Source organism: Coenobita brevimanus, chromosome 20 (assembly GCF_032717465.1).
Source record: "Coenobita brevimanus isolate Jiangsu-jjx chromosome 20, ASM3271746v2, whole genome shotgun sequence".
Classification (NCBI taxonomy): domain Eukaryota; kingdom Metazoa; phylum Arthropoda; class Malacostraca; order Decapoda; family Coenobitidae; genus Coenobita; species Coenobita brevimanus.
The window spans coordinates 1,810,565-1,832,284 of NC_136973.1; the positions used below are offsets into that span (position 1 = coordinate 1,810,565).

General features: G+C 37.8%; 1 protein-coding gene across 6 annotated transcripts in view; it reads left to right on the forward strand.

Moving 5' to 3' along the window:
* Nucleotides 1-21,720, forward strand: part of LOC145391949 (uncharacterized) — a 78,185-nt gene that overhangs the window by 645 nt on the left and 55,820 nt on the right. For 4 of the 6 annotated variants that reach the window (XM_080266440.1, XM_080266441.1, XM_080266438.1 and 1 more), the window contains exons 2-5: nt 1,608-1,704; nt 1,946-2,560; nt 3,253-3,513; nt 5,837-5,959. In XM_080266440.1, coding sequence (XP_080122566.1) covers nt 1,624-1,704; nt 1,946-2,560; nt 3,253-3,513; nt 5,837-5,959 — 1,080 coding nt within the window. In that variant the 5' untranslated portion in view covers nt 1,608-1,623. Of the gene's footprint in view, nt 1-1,607; nt 1,705-1,945; nt 2,561-3,252; nt 3,514-5,836; nt 5,966-21,720 lie in introns of all 6 variants that reach the window. The other 2 variants (XM_080266439.1, XM_080266444.1) reach the window with 1 other exon arrangement.

Below are 21,720 nucleotides of genomic sequence, written 5' to 3' on the forward strand. Positions count from 1 at the left end.
ACTTATTACAGTCAAGCCCATTGGGTATTCCAGCTTTTCTTATGACATAAACTCCTCAAATTAGGAGGGGTCTTTATGACATTTCCTTCACAAATGTGTCGTAGGTTAAGGGTTCAGTTTGATTAGATGAGGTCAGGTTAGGTTAATTTACTAAAACAGAGGAAAAAAAAGTTTTACAGCAGAAATTAGCCTCAGTTTCATTTGAAATATAGGTGAAGCCAACCCCTAGTGAAAGAAAAAAAACTAAAAAACCCCGACTCTAATAAACAACAAAAATTTCATAATTTTTACCAAGTGCATGCTTTTTACTGCACACTGTGGGGTTGGTTATAATTACTGGGGTTGCATTAGGTTTCAGCACCCCTTCTAATTAGGTTTCCATCACTATTCATGATCTTTAAATTGTGAACATTTGAGTTTATTTGGTGCACTGACATTCCCAGTTGGTGCTGATGACAGGATGGACAGTAAGCACGATGTTGCGGGCATTCAGGCGACTTTCTTTAATATTGCAAAAAAGAGGTAGGTGGTGGCGACCATCATCCACTCACTTGATGTAGTTCTGCCTACATCTTTCTTCACCTCTAGCATCCCTTTTCTGTGTCTCTACTCCTCTCTTCCTTTTACTCCCATGATTCTTGGGGGCAGGGTGGCTCAGTCGTAGAGTGTTGGACTTGGGACCAGGGGGTCGTGAGTTCAAGCCACACCCGGTAGCTGCCATGCTGGGAAGGGTAGCCTCCTCCTGTCACGTAGCAGGGCTATATGATTTGATTAGGTCTAGCTTGGGGGAACATTTCCCTTATCCTGATTTCTGTCATTTTTTATTATTATTCTTTCCTTTTCAGGTGGCTTTACATTGAATGACAAGCCTATTGGTTTCCTGTAAGCCAGGAAACCATTGTCAGCTCTGGGCGGTAACCATATAACCAACCCATACATGTTCCCTAGGTGTTAGCAAGTGGGTTGGCAGAGGGTTAGTGTCTCTGCTAGTAAAACAACTATCTCAAAGTCAAACGGAAACCCTTCACGGGATTATGGCATCTTGCTATACATAGATAGATGTAGTTGCTTGTTTTCAGTTTTTTTGGTCAAAAAATCAAATGTTAATCAGCTTTGATGTATCTAGTACTAAGATTATTTTCTTTAAGAGTTTGGGTTTGATTTACTACATAACTGTCTTCATATTTTAGCTACCATCTTTTCTTGGCTGCACATTTGTTGCAGATCAGTAATGAAATCTGCCATAAAAGGGTTGATATGGTAGCTCCATGTAGAATGCCATTTTTTACTTTCGTTTTTCAGTCATTTTATCTGACAATGGTATGTTGTTCATGCTTTTCCAGTGGATTCCATATACAGTTGATGAGAAGTTCTTGACAGACTGTATCAGAGAGCTAAGAGGATATGAAATGAAACCTACACACATAGCACTCATTGCAACTTAATGTTTTCACTAAAGCTATCAAAATACAGACTTAGTGTTGAAAGGCTGCACACAGTGTGATGTTTCCCCCCCCTTGCAGAGCTTAGTGATATAATGAATGCAGACTAATTACTGTGGTTACAGTATTAAGTTATTTTTACAATGTGACTTCATAAACTTGCAGTTGGTGGTGTGCCAAGATGGCTGACGGACTGCTATCCTTGTCGTGGAATAACCATAAAGCAACCTTCTGTCACATCCTTTCAACACTCAGAGATAAGGTAAGCCATGCCTTTTGTCTTACAGCAAGGGTAAAAAATACTGGCATGAAAGTACAGTAGGGGACAAAAATTTACAGGGAAAAAAACAGGAAGTGAATGGACTGTAGTTTTTTTTTTCTTTTTTTTTTTTTTTTTAAATAATGTTAAGGTGGTAGTGGAATAGACATTTTAACAGATAATTACCTAGGTTCTTCCCCTTGTCGTTTTAACATGTAATTGTTGTGTTGTCCTTTCTTTGCAGGAAAGGTATACAGATGTGACATTAGCCTGTGATGGAAAATTCTACCCGGTACACAAGTTGGTGCTATCAACATGTAGTGAATACTTTGAAAGCATGTTTGAACAAACTCCTTGCAAACATCCTATTATAGTGTTGAAAGACATAAAGAGTGATGAGGTAGAAAGCCTTCTTAGTTATATGTACGCAGGTGTGGTCAATGTGGCCCAGAATGACTTGGCTCGGTTAATCAAAGCTGCCGAGTTACTCAAAGTGAAGGGCTTAGCCGTCCCAGATGAGCCACCACAGGAGTCCGAACCCAAGAAGGTGCATGCACCTCCATGGAGTTCCCGTGATGATCGATCCAGCCCCCACCCTAAGAGACGAAGGAGAGACGAGCCGGAGCAGAATCTCGTGGAGTCTCACTTATCCAACTCTCCTCAGTCTTCACCACGAACCTCGCCATACCGCCCTACCAGTGACTTTAATCCAGATAATACTAGAACGTCTGGTGACACACAGGGCAGTGAATCCAGAGTAGATAGAACTTTAGACAGATCTGAGCATGAAAGTAGAACAGAACAAAAAAATGACATTAGAAGTGATCATCAGTCTGCCAAGCAAACCTCGCCACACCAGGTCTGTTGTCTTGCCGTTTTGCTCCAAGTATTCATTTTATATACAAATTTGGAAGTAGAGGATGGGATGGTCTTATGTTGTTTATATACAGTACTTTACAATACTGTTGCAGCTACTAGGTGAAGCAGATTTGTGTGCAGTATGCAGCTCCTGCACCCAAAAATGTGATGGAAGTAGGTGTGATGTAAAACTGGGTAGCTCTTGCAATTTAAAATTTTTGTCCGGAGAATCTGTGGACCTATGGTTTATTTTTCCCCCTTTTTTTTTTTTTTTCTAGGTACATGATATATGCATGTTTGACATCCAGTGCAGTTAGTTTTTTTTTTTACTTTCTTTCTTTTTTTCCCCTCAGGGATGTAAGCATCCCAACACATTTTTCAGTTAAGAAGTTACTTTTGTCTTTCAGTTAATAAGATAGTATTTCATGTATATACAATATTAATTTGCCAGTAGCCTATTGAAAGTTGGTCTTATTTTGGGTGAGGAACCTTTACGTCATCTGAGTAAAAGTATCTAGAATTAGAATAGTACCATACTGCATCTGGCATCAAAATATTCCTAATGCTCCACTTTCCATCCTGAACCCCACTCATTTGCCACCCCCACACTCAAGACACACACACACACACACACACACACACACACACACACACACACACACACCATAACTAATTCATATTTTACTTTTTCAGGTTGTGTTAGATGAGACACTAGTCAAAGAAGAAATTGTAGAGCCTTTAGAAAGTAGTCAGGATGACCTGTTAAACTCTGGGATGGATTATAGTTCTATGACCTCAGACACTAGATTAGAAAATTCTACAAATGAAGGTGGAGGGCACGATCACAACCAAATGCAGCCTAATAAGTTTGAACAATCCCTTGTGTCCAGTCAACCTTCACACCTTCCTGAAGCAGTGGTAGAAGCCTTAGCTGGCCCATCTGGAATGCAAGGGGTAAGGCAAGGATGATTTTATTTCTGTTTACACTCATTTCATGCATACATTTCATATACTTAACCCTCTCAGGAAACCTGGCCCGTGCACCCCTACTTCCCCTCCTGGTTTCAGCCAAACCAGATATTTCCCCCACACTAAAATTACAGTTTATACTTTTCATTACAGAACAGGCCCTAATGCAGATACCAATTATTCTTTTGTTGCATTGGAATGCCAAAAGGTGTAGATTTTGTTCTTGGGCTGTAAATTTGTAAACTTATGAATTTATGTAGAAATAAGTGTGTGAATACTGTATTATGTTGCGTTCATTCACGATGAAGTAGGAACTTTATGAGGAAGTAAAATATCATTATATTAAATACAGTTCCTCTTCTGTTTGACACCAAAGTACAGATAAATCCTGGCTTAATGATGCCATTGGTTTAAGTAAAAACCCATCGTTAGGTGAGGTATCGTATCCCTGGGTAGATTTAAAATGTAAGGTATAGAGATGCATTTTTGAGCCTTGGGTTTCCCCCCAACAAAGTCCTAAACCCACCCAAATGAATCCAAAAAAAGTTTAAAGCCAATCTAAATGGCATAACAGCTGTAAAAGAAGCTGACCTAAGGCTAAAACCAGTGCCCATCTCACTTGTACTCCGTCAAGGTCACAAGAGAGTGCGATCTCAGACTCGTATTCAAACTCGGTAGAGAAGAAGCAGCAGCATTGTATGCAATTCCACGATCAGAAGATCCTGGGACAATTAAATAAACATCCGTTATGCATAATAATAATGTATGAATGACGCAGAATGGTCCAAGGTGCGAAATGTTATGACTGAGAATCGTTGATGTTTTGACAGGGAATGTAATCGATGATGCGATTGAGATGGTCTTTTCATCAGCCCCTCTTTATGTCGTTTTGGTTACTTTTCTGGTTGCCAAGCTCCATTATTTTCTTCTCTTATTTTCCAATATTTATTAAGAAATTCCATTGTATTTTCAAAGTGTTTTCCCTTGAACAGCCCGAATGTAAACACATGATTTATCAATAAATGATGCGATCGGGATAGCCATTTCAACAGCCCCTCTTTGTATTGTTTTAGTTACTGTTCTGGTGCTGACCTCCTTTATTTTCTTCTCTCTTATTTTCCAACATATACTGTATTTAGAAATTCCTTTGTATTTTCAAAGCTTTTTTCCATGAACAGCCCGAATGTAAACATGATTTATCAATGTCACAGTTTTCGCCAGTGCATGAACTATTTACTCTTTAAGGCTTTCATAATTATTAATATTTATTTAAAATTATTATTTTGTATTCCATGATGGGTTAGATATTCAGTGGTCAGACACAAAATATTCCTTGTTGAGTTGCCTAGTTGTCCACACTGTTTTGTACCTCATCTGATGGATGAGAATCTGTACCCCAAATGACAGTGTTCATGCCACCTATGACTAAAACACAATAACCTAAATCTAAAAACAGTTTATAAATCAACCTAAACACAAAAGTTGAGTCTAAAATATCATCAAAATCAGGTAAAAAAAATAAAAACCCATTGCAAAACTGGGGTTAAGCCAATGATAGACAGGGTAGGGTGTTATTTCTACCTCCATCACTCCTCCGCGGTATCGCATCTAGAGGTAACGTAAATCAGGGTTTGCCTGTAATATAAACATGTACCGGTATTATGTGGTCTTTTAGTAATTAAGTGTATAGAGCCCAATTTGCTCTACAGTAGTACTGTTTTCTGGTCCCAGTCAGAGCAAGATTTATTGTAATATAGCCATAAAAAGTAAAAGATTGTCTCTTGCAACTTGGACCAGCAAGACACACATTTACAGTTAGGCACACCATTGTGAGACATACAAGCCAGTAATGCATATGAAAGCAGATCATACGCCTTTTCTTTCTTGTGTTTTTTCATCCAATGGTTCATACATGTCTAAGTGCGTATGAAAACTGTGAGGGGGCTAAGTAGATCATATGCGTCAAACCCGTAAGAAAACCATGAGAGGGTTAAACATATCTCCTGAAATCTTCATTAAAAAACTCATTACTGTAATTGGGATTTGGATAATTCTGATAGGATGAATGTAGTAATACATCGGTAGAGAAGTGGACTTACAGGTAGGAAATTCCAGTAGACTGAATTGTTGATTGGCTTAGTTTTTACCCCATATTCATTGCAAGATTGATTTAGTTATGCACAGCACATTTTTATGTGGAAGGCTTACACCTGTACGTTGAAGCTGAGAATATCAAAAGCTTGAATGATGCATTTACACATACATTGTATTGTGAGTAAGATGTTATGTTTGCAATCTGTGTGTGCAGTGGCTGGGTGGCAGTGATATGGGAGGAGGTTTTGGTGGAGTGGAGAGCTATGGTGAAGGGCGACATCAAGACCTCAGACAGCCTCTTCCTGGACAGCAACCTCAGCCTCAGCCACACCAGATGGTGAGTGTTGCTTCCTTGTTACCCCTTCACTGCAAGGATGCAGTTTTTAGTTTATTTTGCTACTGCCAGGCAGTTTTACTGCTATTTTGATATAACCTAGTGTGGAAGGGGTTAATGGAGACCCTATTTAATGTCTCATAGCAAAATATGTCCTGTACTGAATATTTTTTGAGGGGGTAAGTGAAGGGTTATATAACCTCCTGATTCAAAATATCAAGCCTTTGGTGAAAAAATATACATTCTGGAGATAGCAAGAAAAAAAAAAATGAAAACTGCATCCTCAGGCTGAAGGAGTTTTTTTTACACAGAAAAGGAGCCATTTTCAGCCTTGTGTTCCTGTGCACCCATATCTTATAGGAATTATATTATTCTTTGGATGTCTTTTATTGCTAGCTAGTGGAAGTTAGAGATTTTTGTTGTGATTAGCTTGCTGATTTTATAGTTTTTAGTATATTGAAAAGCTGTTGAATGATTATGAAGAAAAGAATAACTGAGAGTCTGAGGGAATTTCATAATTTTATAGAAAATTGAATGATGAATAATGCCATATTCTGAGTAATTTGGAGTCTGTAACCTCTCTACTGAAGTGATTTATTCTGCACATTACACCTGAGTAAGGCATTGAGGAGAAGACAAATGGGGATGCTGTGACCCTGGGTGGAACAGGGGTGGCATTCGCCTGGGCACCAAACCTCCTCACCATGGGAAGGACCTTGATCCAACCTTGGCGAGGCATTCTGTCACGAGGGAGCACTAGTTTCCTGCATGGTTTATTTATTGTACTGTACCTGTCGGATGACCTCATTGGATGCAGTTGCTTACCTGTGGTCGACAAGTGTGCTTAGCCAGACAGATTGTGATTAGGCAGCAGCAACAACACCTCTCCCCTTGTGGGATTAAGGCATTTGGCAATAAAGAAAGATAGAGCAACACCTCAGTATCTTGTTGTCAGTTGCTGAAGCAAGCAATGTTTATATTTAAATGGTAAACAGCGTACCAAAGCATGTTAAGGGATAATGTGCAAAATAAGTTGCTAAGGAAGAGGGGCTACGAAGCTTCCTATGCTTCCTCAAATACGGTTGACAGGCAAAATGTGAGAATCGTGTGTACTGCTTGAGGTTCACTGTTACAGCCAGAGTTCATTAGGTTATTTCTCCCATAACTGTTTTCATGTTCCTTAACAAGGAGGAATGCCAGCAGAGAAGTATATGGCTTTAGTCATTTGACTGTTTATTTGTGATGTGTGCCTCTGATGAATGAATTTGTCTTTCACTGCCGGGAATAAAATGTAGAGTTATTGATATTAGGCCAAAATATTACTCTAAATAACTTTAACAGTTTTTGGTGTGATGATTTTCTTTACCCCTTCAGTAGTGTAGGGCCCTGGGCTAGGCAACTCAATCCAGATATGTAAGGGTAGCATGACCGCTCACCCTTGAGCAGCATTATGTAATCGGTAAACTCCAATAGTCCTTTTGCCTTAAACTCTTCCATGCCACTTTTGGTTGGAGTGCCTTATTGCAAGCTTCCTTGTATATTGCAGTCTTCATGCTAAAGGAGAACTGCTATGCACATAAATAATTGCTTATTCTAATCACCAGCCAAACCCTGATTCTCATTTAAATATGGCTCTGGGTAGGATTTAGAAACAAGAAAACACAGAGGTATGAAAACTATCAACAGAGTACCCAGTGAGTGGGCCACACAGTTTATCACACAACTTTAAACCATTCAGAATCTTGTCTCCATGTATCAGGCAAAAACACTAAAGTTATAAATAGAAAATATTCACAGGAATGCTGTAATGACTAATAAAGTAAATCCTGTGTTATTGGAAATTTTTTATAGTACTGTATGCTATAGTTAATGTAGGATAAAACAGGGTAATTTCGCCATGACGGCAATAGTTCCAGTTCAAAAGCCCATAGCTCCCAAACTATTGCATGAATTCGCCTTCTTTTGGGCTTAGGTTTTTGAGGAATGCCGACCTAACAAGGGCATGTGAAGTTTTGATCCATTGTGCAAAAAAATGGTGTTGGAGTAATTAGGAAAAAAAAAAATTCTATTTATCCATTACAGTATTTACATGTTTCCCATTAAAAGTTGTTCAGAACTGTTTGCATTGTTCACACACACACACACACACACACACAATAGTTCCCTGCCATGTACTCATGCCGTAGGAGTCCCCCTGACCAACTTCCCAACTGTGAAACAATGATAGATGCCATTGACACAAAGTTTGCCCAGTACATTACATGGCATAGGCCCTACTGTATGGTAGCCTGGGCTACCTAAACCTAGTTATAATCATTTGTGTATGATATGTAGTGTGGTATTATAACAATAATAATAATAAATATTATAACAATAATAACAACAATTACGTCGCGGCGAAATTACCCCGTCGGGCGGGGTAATTTTGGGCGAGACACTTTTTTTTTCTCTCTCAGTCTGTGACGTGGGCCAAAAATATTTTTTTAACAAAAACAGTTGTAGGTATCTTTAGCAGAAGGGCCGAATGTATAGGTAAAGCAATAAAAATATCAATATTCCACATGCGGCAGTTTGTTTTTAGCAAAAACCACCATTGGCAGCGAAATTGCCCCATTTTACCTTATTATTTGATATTGCTAGAAGGACTGTAGTTGCAGCCATAGTTACCTCATCAGTTTGAGAATCAGCTGTTACAAGGTAAGCATTGTAAATCAGTTATAGTATTTGGGTGTTAATTCATAGGAACACAAGCTGTAGTTTAAGTTGTTTTTAATCATTTTTTTTGATTTTTCATGATTTAGTTTACTACCAACAAAATGATAATAAAGTTACAAAGGAATCTCTTAATTTGATCAATTCCCATAGAATTTTATGATCTTGTAAATACATAGTTAGCAGTACACCATTTATGCATTTAAAACATAAGTTTTTCCATTGCCCTTAAGTACTTTTTTGGTGCACTGCAGCTGGAATTATTGTGTATACAGTACTTTAGTGCAACACGATTTGAAAGTATCAAGTCTTTAAATTTTAAAACATTAGGGTACTTTCATGGTAATCATAGATTATATTAATTTTTTTAGGTACTACAACATTTTACTGTTGAAACTAGCATTTTACAGTTGAGTTTCTCAAATGTAAGTAGTCAGATTCCGTAATCCTATTTCCAGATGCAGACATATTCAAAATTACTCCCATGGGAGTTTCCAAAACTGGCTTATCATCAACTGCTTCATAACATTGTGGCAATTTGACATAGCTGTCATACATGAGATTTATGCATAATTAGTCCTTTATTCAGTTTTTGCTGTCTAAGCTTTCACATGCATAAATTGATACCGTACATTGCCATATCCTAATAATTATTGGGAGATAAAACAGGCTTTGTTTTCTCATAGTGGTGGTAACTGTGTGCAGAATTTTACTATATATACCTGTTTCTTAGTTCTTAGAAAAATGGCTCCTCTTCTTGTATTATATATAGTACACATATTGTATTGCTTACATTATATGAATTTTGCTGTATGTTATGTATTATACATATATATCATGGATATGCATCCATCTTTAGATTTTTATTGAAACATTTTTGTGAAGGCAATTTTTTAAGCTTTTCTTTATTTGTGTGTGTGTATACTTGTACTGTATGTCATATATGTGACAGTTGTGGGAACACGTGTATGGAAATATGCTGATACTGAGGTGCTGTATTTGCTCATAAATATGTGCTTGCTTTTCTTTAAAAAGTGAAAGTTTTGTGAGTGTGCTACATTTTAAGTTTGGGGAATTGCCAGTACTGTATCAATAGGTTGTGGATGTAGTTCCAAAGAATCTTCCACACAAGAATGTTTTTGTGTTAGTGCAGGTAAGTTATTATTAAGTGATTTATTTACTATACTTCACTCTAGACCAGATGGGTTATCAGTATTATGGGTAACAATTGATAGGATGTCAATATTTTGGATATGATAATTAGCCAGATCTTTTCATACCAGTCTTTCAGAACTGTAGACCTTGTAAGGCTCCTTCTGTCAGGTTTTTTTTATTACTTTCGGTATCCTGCCATTCTCCATCCTTAGTTGGGAAAAGAGGTCTGGATGATGATGATGATAATGATGATGATGATGCAGCCCTTACACTGTCATCTGTAAAGGTTATTATTATTATTATTATTTTTTTTTTAATTATTGAAAGGGCTCAGCCATATGAACTACAATATGTGAATTTGGCTCTTTTTTCATTTAATTTTTTACTTGAAGGCATCACCATTACAGGCTTTTAACCTTTCGTTGTTTGTTTTTTGCTTAAAAAAAAAAAAAAAAAGTAATTATTGAGAAACCAAACTTCACTATACAATTAGAAGGTAGAATAGGTGTATGTTGTACTATGCTTTATGAAATGGATGGTGATGCTGTGCAAAGTATTAATTTACCATTAACAGTGGACCAGACTTTTAAATATCATTCATTTCTTTGTCATTGTGTAATTTACTGGACATTTCAGCCACATGAATGAACTTAAGGAATTTTGAACATGATCATTGACATTCAGCATAAATAGTTCAGAATTGTTATGGCCAATTCAGCACATCTTGGCTGCTGCCAGAATTTGATGTACTTCCCAGATACTGTGTGATGTCATTCTTGGATTTTAGGGAGTTCAGATAAAGTGTCTGATGTTAGTAAACATGTTGAGGAGTAATTGTAGTAAAAAAAATTTTCATTGTCATCATTATCGTTGTGCCGTGCTTCTACGCTCCTCATGGGGCAATGTAGAATTGGATGATGGATGGATGGATGGATGTTATTGTCATCATCATCATCATCATCACCGTCACCATCATTCCAGCAGCCTCTTTTTTTTGCCTACCCAAGGATAGGGTGAGGTAGAGTCAGACAGTAACAACTAGTCCCATAATATCCCTTTAAGTGTAGGAATGGAAGGAAGGCTACCATAGTTCATAACATTTCAGGGTACTGTTGATGACCAGCCTATGGCATGTTAGTATATCCAGTAAATATGTTTACTCCTCTTCATGGTTGCGATGCAGCAAGTCCTTTCTGTCCCGGCAGGTAAATGCCAGTTTCATTGGGAAATATTTATTTTTATTTTTCTGAACTTTCATCTATCCTTGTGATTGAACAGAAGAAGTAAGGAAGTGCTGTTTATGAGCAAATACAGTATTTCAGGGGGGGGGGGGGAATGTGTAGCTGTTATGTGAAATTATAAATATTTAAAGGAAAGACATAAATATAAAAACAGTGTGTACAAACCATTGCCTTTGTGCAAGAAAATAATTGTAAATACTTCCTCAGTGTGTATCAGTGCATTACAACCACCATCATAATGTGTTTGAAGTAGACTAGAAGGTAATTTATGGGTGGTTTTGCACAGTGATAAGCACAAATCATGAGGAGTAATGTAACATTATAGAGTGGTTTCCTGTACCTTTTATTTATTTTTTAGTTTTTTTAATAACAGAGGAAGGAACAACATATAAGTAAAAAAAAAAAAAAATCCATACATCAGATTCCTGGCATCCTCCATTTATACAAAATCTGTAACAGTTGGACTTGATCAGCTGTAGGTTGAAGTTTGGGGGGAAACAACTCCGGGGAAGCGAGTTCCAGAGAGAGACAGTTCAGGAAATAAAAGAATTATGCTAGGCAGAAGGTCTGCAGTATGGCTTTGTGACATTCCAGTCATGAGCACAAGCAGATGCCCATGTATCACATAGGAAGGCATGAAGAGGTGGCACAATTGATGCAGCTTTGTCTGAGCATTTGCTATGAAAGTATCTGTAAAATCAAGGTAGGCAACATTCCTTCTTACTTGTAGGGGAGGTAGTTTATTTGTAATAGCAGGGTTATTATTAATTCCAACAGCTTTGGACTTAATTTTTATTTAGTTGTTTTAGTGCAACATCTCCACATCCATTTTATTGTCCAACAAAAGTTTTATTCTATTCCAGAGTAATTGTGAAATAATTATCTTCTAACAGTGGATCCATAGCTACCCTCAAGTTGTATGATACGACTTATCTGTGGCTTGCTTGAAGTTATTAATTATAGTTGTATTTATCATGATTCTTACACCTTTCTGTTTAATCTTGATATATGGCTCGTTATCCTCATACGAGGGGTTATGTTGTACTGTGAATTAGGTTACAGTATATATAATGTGCTTGCTGGTACAACAGCTTGATAGATAACTTACTGTACAAGATATGTGCAAGTCTCCATACTATAAAGGAAGAAATGTAAGCAGTGTTGTGCAGAGATAAGCCTCATAATGTTTAAAACCGGTACTGTACATATTTCTCCATTTCTTTGATGGTCTCAATACTGGACTGAATTGAGACAAACGATACTGTACAATCATCTCTTAGTGATTCCAGTATTCCTTTCATTGAAAAACTTTAAAATTGGACCTGTACAGTTCGTAATTTTGGACAAAAGTACTGTATGCATCCTAGTAAAAACCCCCTCCCCCTTTGATACTCAACCCAGTCATCCACCCTTATTTATCCCTGTTTCCTCCCCATGGTGTAATACAGTGTTCCTCAATTACTTTCTGTGAAGGTCCGGTTATACTACCTTCCGATGTGGCAGAGGTCCAGATGTAAAATCTTGTATTTAATATTAATAATGGAATAAAATACTTGCATTTATTTTAGGATGCAGAGTAATTAGTTCTTTAAAATATACCGAAACTGTGCAGAAAGTTAATACCCTGAGCAAAAGTGAAATAAGCTTTAAAGTAGATATTCTCTTCTGCTGTTAAGGCGGTTAAATAAGACACAAAAATCTATTCTCCAGACTCCCACCTTCTCAAAGAGACAAAATGACATTCTTTTCTTGCCCAAATTACCATTACCATCCCTACATCAGCACAGTTACTTTAGCGCTACCACCGCTTTAGCACCATACCCTCCACCAGTAACCAGTCATAATACTTTTCAGTATCTTTCTGTCAATTCACCAACTGAACAAGCCAATGACAACAACCTGTCAGGGCTCTTGCTAACTGCCAAGGTTGCGAGCCATTTGGCTCCTAAAGTTTCAGATTTATGAGCCAAATAATCATTTAGTAGCTAAACTGACTACGAGCCGAAATATTTTATGAGCAGTAAATACTATATTTATTCATTTATTTACACATTCTCTATTTTTAAACATTAACAGTGACGACTAGGAAAGACTTAATAATCGATCGCAACGTGCTTTTTGCTCATTTACTTAAGATTTACTTCTTTTGCAGTTTACTGGGTTTGGAAGTGGTATTTTCTTCTCACCAAACAGCAACTTGCATGTAAAATTTGTTCGCTGAAAGGAAAAAACACTCTCATTTGCGAGCTGTGGCTCGCCAAACAAGAGCCCTGCCTGTGGGTACGAGTAGATGCAGTGCAGCTTGCTAAATACAGAATTCATATGGCTAGGAATTCTGTTCTCATGTTACCAATATTTACTGCTGACTAGATCACAGTGATAATATGCTACATAGTATTATGAAACTTATGTTACTTTGAATGATGTGAGCACCTAGAGTTGCTGGAAAAATTAGTAGCTTCTGTGTTGATCAGTTACCTCATTCGTCTGCATTGTAACCATCAAGTGGACAGGTTGGTATTACTGCAGTAGGTAAAAATAACTGGCAGCCCGATGAAATTATATTTATTTGAGTCGTATTGTTGGGGTCCGCACCAAAACTCGTCACGGTCCGCATTCGGACCGCGGTTTGCCATTTGAGTACCACTGGTGTAATATATGGAAGTCCACACACTGTGAAGTCATAGCAGTAATTGAAATGCATACAAGACTATATAACAAGTATGAAAGGATGATTAAATGTCCTTGCTGGTGTATTTCAGCATTGCTTATTTTTTACTTTGTATTGTTTGTTTTATATTGTCAATCTTTCATAAGTAAAGCAGTCTTTCATACCCTGAATATTAGATATTCCACAACTCCGCCATTCATTTGCCTCTGGTAACTCAGAGGGTGTTATCTTTCCTCATACATATTACTGTACTGCACTACAAATACTCAGTCACCAACCACAAAAATTATACATTTCTACCACAAGCAATATCAGTTTATTCAGAGGTTAGCTGTCAGGGGTTTTCTAAGTATCACATAGTACAGTATAGGTTATACTGTAGCAAATGAAGTATGAGACTACTTTAATTGTTGGATGTAACTTTTATTTACATTAATGCCACAGTACCTACTTTTTTTTTTTTTTTTTTAAAGTGTGTTACATAATATTTTTTACATTGTGACTTAAATAATTTGGGTTGCCACACTATAGCAAATCCATCCTACACAAATTCACATAATTGAAGAGACAGCTGTATTGAAACAGTTTGTATTATGCATGCACCAGTTACTAAGTATTACTCAGTATGAGTGAAATTGTCCATAAGGGCTTGTTGCATGGGTACACTTAAAATATTGATTATAATTGAAATTGTGATTTTTGTCATATACAGTAGTTCTTATTTTTGTGGTAGGTGGGGGCGCTCCCCATCCACTCACTCGATGTAGTGCTGCTCTCAGGTGTCTGCCCTTTCCTCTCCTTCATCCTTCTTTTCTTCCATCCTATTTTGTCTTTCTTCCCTTCATTCTTTCCTCGTCCTTCTGCTGATGGGTGATTTTACACTCTCTCTTCTGTCTTTCCTTCATTCTCTCCTCTTCTGCCTGTGAGTAACTTTAAAGTGAGTGACAAGCCAAATGGTTTCCTGTACACCAGGAAACCATTTACTATGCTGGGTGGTAACCATATGACCAAATTTTGGCGCTCCAATCAGATTGAGCTGGTGAAGGTTTACATCCAAGGGGTGGTTGGAGTTTATTGCTCATGTAATGCCACCCAGGAATGAGAGGCTGGTCACTCTCATCTTAAATTACAGGACCAACTTGCCTAGCCCCGGGTTTCTATGCTCCTCATGGGGCAACATAGGATTGGATGATGGATGGATGGATGGAGCAGTCTTTTGTCATCACCTGAGTATTGCTCAAATTATCACACCTGAGTAGTGTTTATAGTTGGTTTAAATGTAACATCATTACAGAATGTATCATCAGAACACAAACTGCCTTGGGGTTCTGAGTGTTCTGTGATAAAACACGTGAAGACGCTTCTCTTTGGCTGAAATGTGTAAGTTTACATTGTCAGAGATGTGTTCCAGAAACAGTTTTTCATTCAGGTTACACAGAATGTATGTGCAAAAAAGAACATAAAAAAATGGCAGCTTAATAACAAGGACATACAGTATTGTGGTATTAAACTGTAGCAGACTAGTTTGTTTTTTTATTTACTCAGGGCTTAGTGCAAAAAAGGAAATGAAGATGGCGGCACGTAACAACATCATATTGTATTATTAATTTCTGTTACAACCGGACTAATGGCAAAAACACATGGTAATACTCTTATAAAATACTGTAAACTAGAAATCGCTCAAGGAGCACATACCTCCGCCAGTGCCATTGCCATTAAAAAAGATCCGGAATCGTGGATGTGGTATCCGAATCCGGATCCACCCCAAAATTTAATCAATTCTCTCTTGGTCCATGGCCCACCTTTCCACCAGATTTCATTGAATTCACTGAGAACTTTTGGAGATATTGTGTGGGATACTCCAGGTGCGGATCTGGCCGAAAATATAATTTCTTCCTTGGCCCATGGCCAACCCTTCCACAAAATTTAATCAAAATCCATTCATAACTTTTTGAATAACCCTTCTAACAGACAGGCAAACAGACCAACACGGGTAAAACATAATCACCTTGACGGAGGTAAAAGAAATGGGGAGGTTCACATTACACTCATACATTGAAAGTGAAAAGAATACTACTGAGTATTTTCAGCCTATAAAATGATGATATTGCCTTTATTGCATGGTATGTCAATGATGTGTTCCATAATATTGTAAGTTATCCCATGCAGTTGGGGAGGTATGGATGAGTGGTTAGAGAAGTTGTCTGAAAGGAGTAAACCAGTGCAGTGTGCAAGACATAAAAAGTATTGGTAGAGAAATTAGTGGTAGTTTTCTAGTGGTTCTTATTTGAAAGCAATTTTTGTACATATAGTATATTTTGGCATGTGATTAAGCTTCTTGCCCATGGAAACCCTCAGCAGTACCTTGGCAGACATTAGAGAAGACATGGCATCATCTGATTGATTTGTTATCAGTATGTAATATCAAAACAGGATTTAACCCGCTGTGTGCCAGCCAACTTAGGACCCTCTTGGAGCCATGGTACTGGCCTTCTTTGGCTAGATTTGTTAGGAATGATGAGAAAACACGGGAAACAACCATAAAAGTTGTTGAGGTCGATTCATTCTTGGCCCTTGCCTAAAATCTCTAGTCTTCCCTGTACACCCAGTGAAGTGAGGTAGAAGATTGGCACTTTCTTCTTGGGTAACTATACCAAATGACCTAGGTACACTCTTGGAAGGTGCATAGGTGATGTGGGAACTGCCCCCAAGCATAATGGTATGCGGGGGTGCATTACAACATGACTGAGTGGCATTTATCAGTTAAATGTTCACAATTTTGGAGTTAGTATTTTACACATGTAAAAAAGTGTTTGCATAGTCTCTATCAGCATCAGCATCATCTAGTGTATCACTTTTACCATCAATGGGAACTTTCAGGAGATCATTAGTCTCATGTTGGGAAAGACCTCAGTGCAGCATGATGCTCACTCACTCACAGTGAAAGTAAGACTGAGGAGATGACTACCCGCATGGCCTGGGGAGGCGTGGGTGAGTCGTAGCATCGGTACCAGGCCTACAGAGGTACGGGACCATGCCTACCAAAAATCTCCTGCCAAATTTGAATTTTTGAATTTAGGTGAATTTTTCAATTGCAGACCATATATTTACAGCTGAGGCAGTTTGTGCACAGACATGGCAGACCATATACTGTATTTATGGCTGTGGCACACAGCGGGTTAATATCAGAGGGATGCATAGATTAGAATTTTTCAGGGGAAGCAGTATCTAATGAGTACCAATACTTGTAAGAAATAAGATTTGGGGGTATTTTCAGAATAAGATAACACTTAAGGCAAATAGATACAGACATTGTGACACGTATATTTGCAAAGATTCCGGTACACAGGGATCTAGGTTAACAGTTAACAACACATGATGAGTTTGGAGACTTGTTCTATTAATGTACCCATTTCCTGCAATAATTTTTCTGCTTCAAGATTTGATGGTAAATGCAGAAAACTATCGGCTACTGTTTTGAGTGGGATGTTGGCACGTGGTGTACTGTGTGATACAGCAGTGTCCTAGGTTAGTAAACATAGTTAGTGCTTGGGAAGCATAAGCTATAGGTGCTTTCAAAAGGCGTAACCTACTGTATATAAGTAAGACAGACATAAAACATGACATTCAAGAGGTTTAAAGAAGTAAAAAATTGGGGAAAAAATAACCACAGGGGTGGTTTCAGCCATCAGAGACAGTTTATAAATAGAATATCACTTTTTTTTTTCTTTCTTTCTTTTTTTTTTTTTCTTTCTTTTTTTTTAAGCTAGCTTTGTGGTGGCTAGCATGAGGAGTGGTTGGAAAAGTTCAGGGAGCTGTTGCGTCTCCTAACACTGACTGGGCTTTCCCTCTGTGCTAAAGGATCTCTGTGCGGCATGTGTTAAAAGGGTAATGTTGTATGCTAGTGATACCAGGGCAGTAGAGGAATAGGATATTCACAGCCTCAGACATATAGAAATGACAATGATTAGGTGGATGTGCAGTGTGTCCTTAAGTGCGAGGCCTGGGAGGGCTAGGTTTATGATGGAAGAGTTAAGAGGTAGGATAGGACTGGAGTGTATTGGTGTTGTGATGAGGAGTGGTAGATTGAGGTGGTTTGGGCGTGTGGAGAGGATGGGAGATGACAATTGGGTGCAGAAAGTGAGAAGTGTCAACATTAGGGATAGGGTTGCAAGAGATAGACTGAAAAAGACCTGGGATGAATCATTGAGTTTGACCTCAGGGATAAGGAACTGAATAGGGAGGCAGCTAGAGATCGAGCAACATGGAGAGCTGCCATTAGGTGACCAAGGCTGACACATGCAAGCATGTTGGAGCCTTTAAAAACGAAACTAAATGAAACACAACAGTATCCCTGGTATCGATTTTTTTTTTTTTTTTTTTTTTTTTTTTTTTTCCACAACTGTACTGAGAGTGGACACTTGGGAAGCCTGTGCATATTGAGGGGTCAATGTACATCTACAGCATGAGGTGGAAAGAGTTTATGTACCACAATTGGTGCACTATATTTATCATTGTTTCATCGGTAAAGTCTTCCAGGTACTGTATGTAGGTGGATTTTTTTTTTTTTTTTTTTTTTTTTTTTTTTTTATAAATGCAAGGAAGAAGGAACCATAGGCCAGGAGTCCGCAAACCATGCCTTCCAATAGAAGAACAAAAACAATACAAAAGAGAGTCCAATTCAAGATCCATTCATTTTGAGATGCCTGCACACACTGTGTTGGAAAGACTGGAGATCGTAGGAAGTAGGAAATACAGACAGAGGGAGACAATTCAGGAGTTGACCTGTTGCATAAATGAAGGACTGGGAGTAACGTTTATCTCTTGCATTAGAGAGTTGGACAGAAAAGGAATGAGAGTTTATTGCTAGACTGGTGGTACACGCCCTTTGCAGAGGTGGAGGGATGCAAGCAGACAGTTCAGAGGAGCAGTGACCATTGAAGTAGTGATAGAAAAAAGATAAAGATGCAACAGTGCAGTGAAGAGACAGAGTTTGAGGGGAGCCAGCTGGAGGAGGAGAGTTAATGAGACGAAAAGCCTTTGACCCCACCCTATTGAGAAGAGCTATATGTGGGGAGCCTCCTCACACAAAAGAGTTGTACTTTACACAGGGCGACTACCAGTGGTGACTACCGTTGTTTTGTAAACCTGTAAGTCTCACTGTATGTAACTTTAAATGTAAATATATTGACTTATGTCTATATAAAGCTCAGTGTGGCTTTTGTGTTATATTGAACAGAACACTTCTGAAAGAGTATTGGTGTTATCTCTCTGTATCTAGTGACCGAGGCCACAATAACAGCAAAATCTTTGCAAGATGCATCACTGCTATGTGTGCTGAATTTGGTGCACAAGTTTTGGTTGCTGTGTTTCCTAACCGTTGTCAAGGGGTATATAGCAGGAAATTTTTAGAAACTTGCCTTGATAATGATGATGATGATGATGGTATTGATATATTTTTAAATCACTATTGGTTTTGTGTACTTTCCTTAAGTTGAGCATTGTGCTACACTGTCTCACTGTGTGTGTATATGTTATGACTACAAATGCCCATCTTACACAGTAGTAGTATAGAAAGTTGTGGTTCATTGCTTTGTGATAGTAATTTGAAAACAAATACTGTATTACCAGATTTTTGAAGGGGATATTAAGAGTTGGTTCAGAGCTGAGTCTGAGTTTCTAAATACTGTACTAATTGCTGTTGCTCTTATTTTTTTTGGGGGTGGGGTGGTGGAGAATCCAAGTATTCTACAGTATTAGTGTTACCAATGATCTTTTGCTTAGGTTAAGTGATTTTCTTGCATGAGAGGTCAGTGCCTTTTGAGATTTGAGTCAGACTTGGTTCATATATTTTGTGTATGGCGATGGGAAGAAGTAGTTGATTTTGTTGCTAGCCAGGCAGAGACACAGGTCAGGGTCAGGCTTGGGACTCATTGTTGCTATCATGCACTCGCAGAGCACTTTTGACTTTGTTTTCGTTCATGGTAAAGCTGATTTTTATTTGTTTTGATTTTTCAGGTACCAGGTATTCTGTATTGTAAATTATCAATATTTTTCGTGTGTCAAGCTTTGAATTGCACTAGCAGTATCAAAGTTGGAGATTTTTGTAGACTTTTTCATGGATATTGCTAGATAGAGGTTGCATGTACAAATTGTCTTCAGTGAAGTAACTCCCTTGATGGGATGATGTCTCTTTTATTTTAATGAGACCACCAGCAAATTTATATATTTAAGGTAGGAAAGCCTCATCCAGCATAAAGGGATGAAGGAATTAATGAAGGTTACATCGAATCCCATCATTTCATTATTAATGAAGGTTACATCGAATCCCATCATTTCATTAGTCTCCCATAAGCTGTATTAAATCACATGAAAGGGCAATAGTAATTAATGATGCCACTGTATTAAAAAAGTTAAGTGTTAATCACTTTGCTGAACAAGTGAATGGTAACAAAAGAATGAAGTAGAAGGTAGAAAATGGAAAGTAGTTACAGTAATCAATAAAAGACTATGGTAGTGTGTGTGTGTGTGTGTGTGTGTGTGTGTGTGTGTGTGTGTGTGTGTAAAAACATGTTGCTCATTGTGAAAAAGAAAAAGACTGTGGCTGCTATATGGCATTCATTTTTGATAACACAGGAAATTATACACATCTAATTTTTCCACCAGCTTCGTATTTTTTGTAGTACTGTACAGACATGTCTTGTAACTGAGAGGAAAGTACAGTAAAATGTAGATTTAATAGAAGTGGAGGGTATTGAAAGAATAATAGTAAATATGAAATCAGTTTTATTAGACTCCTTTAGACAAGAGCAGCGTGATGGTTTTAGTTAAATTAGGTAGAGTACAGTACAGTATGTATGCATAAGACATATAGAGCAGTAATGGAGGGTTTTGTCCCCTAGGGGTTAGGAGGTGTTGGTGGCGAGGAGGGCAGCAGCTCGCAGACCTTCAGCAGAGGCAGTCGTAGACCTCAAGTATACCAGTGTCCCTTCTGTTGTAGAGACACGTTCAAGCAGACCAGTGACCTCAAGCGCCACATTCGCACCCATACGGGGGAACGACCTTACAAATGTCCGTATTGTGATTACCGTGCGGCTCAGAGCACTAACGTTAAAATTCACATTCTGAATAGGCATAATGATGGATATAAACAACAAGGCTATAAGCACAAGTAAGCTTATGTACTGCATTGTCATTAAATTGCCAAGTTGTGCAATTAAATACAGTATTCAGATATAAATTTTTCTTAAATATTATTTTTATATAGAGTTTAGTAGTTTACTAGGTCCAATTGTATATTGGAAGTGGAGTAATTAATATTTTTTTAGACTAGTAACATAACTGCCAGTAAGAAGCATGCATACATACTTACCATGAGTATCTGTGTGCACTGGGTAAGAAGACTTAGGGAATATTTTTCAAAGAGAGCCTATGTATTCATATTATAGTTTTATGTACAGTAGTCCTCTGTCATGAAGTAATATTTTGAGTCTGATATATACTGTACAGTAAAATATGGTATTGTTAGTAAGATATGTTGTCAGTAAAGTAACTTGTACCATGAACAGTTTATTTACTTTAGGATCACCTCACTACAGTTAATGCTGTCAGAACTACTGATTTGTTTTACGCTGATACATAACGTGAATAAGAAAGGATTTTTACAGAACTATAATAACTTATTGTGTGATAGCTGTTTGTTACCTTCTTGTGGTGAATGTTGTATCAGATGAGCTTTTCATCATAAATCTAGATGACAGAGTGTCCTTCAGACTGCAGCATAGAGGTACTGCATAGTGTATGGAATTGATTTTGGGGTGCGTGAGAGAATAGAGAAGTTATTGAAAGTTATACTACCCATTGGTGCCACACTGCATTAACAGCATTATTATACAGCTCTGTGGTTATACCATGTCAGTTTAGTTAATACCTTTAGGCATTTTGTTCAGGATACTGCTGCACAATTCCAGTGTATTTATCATCAT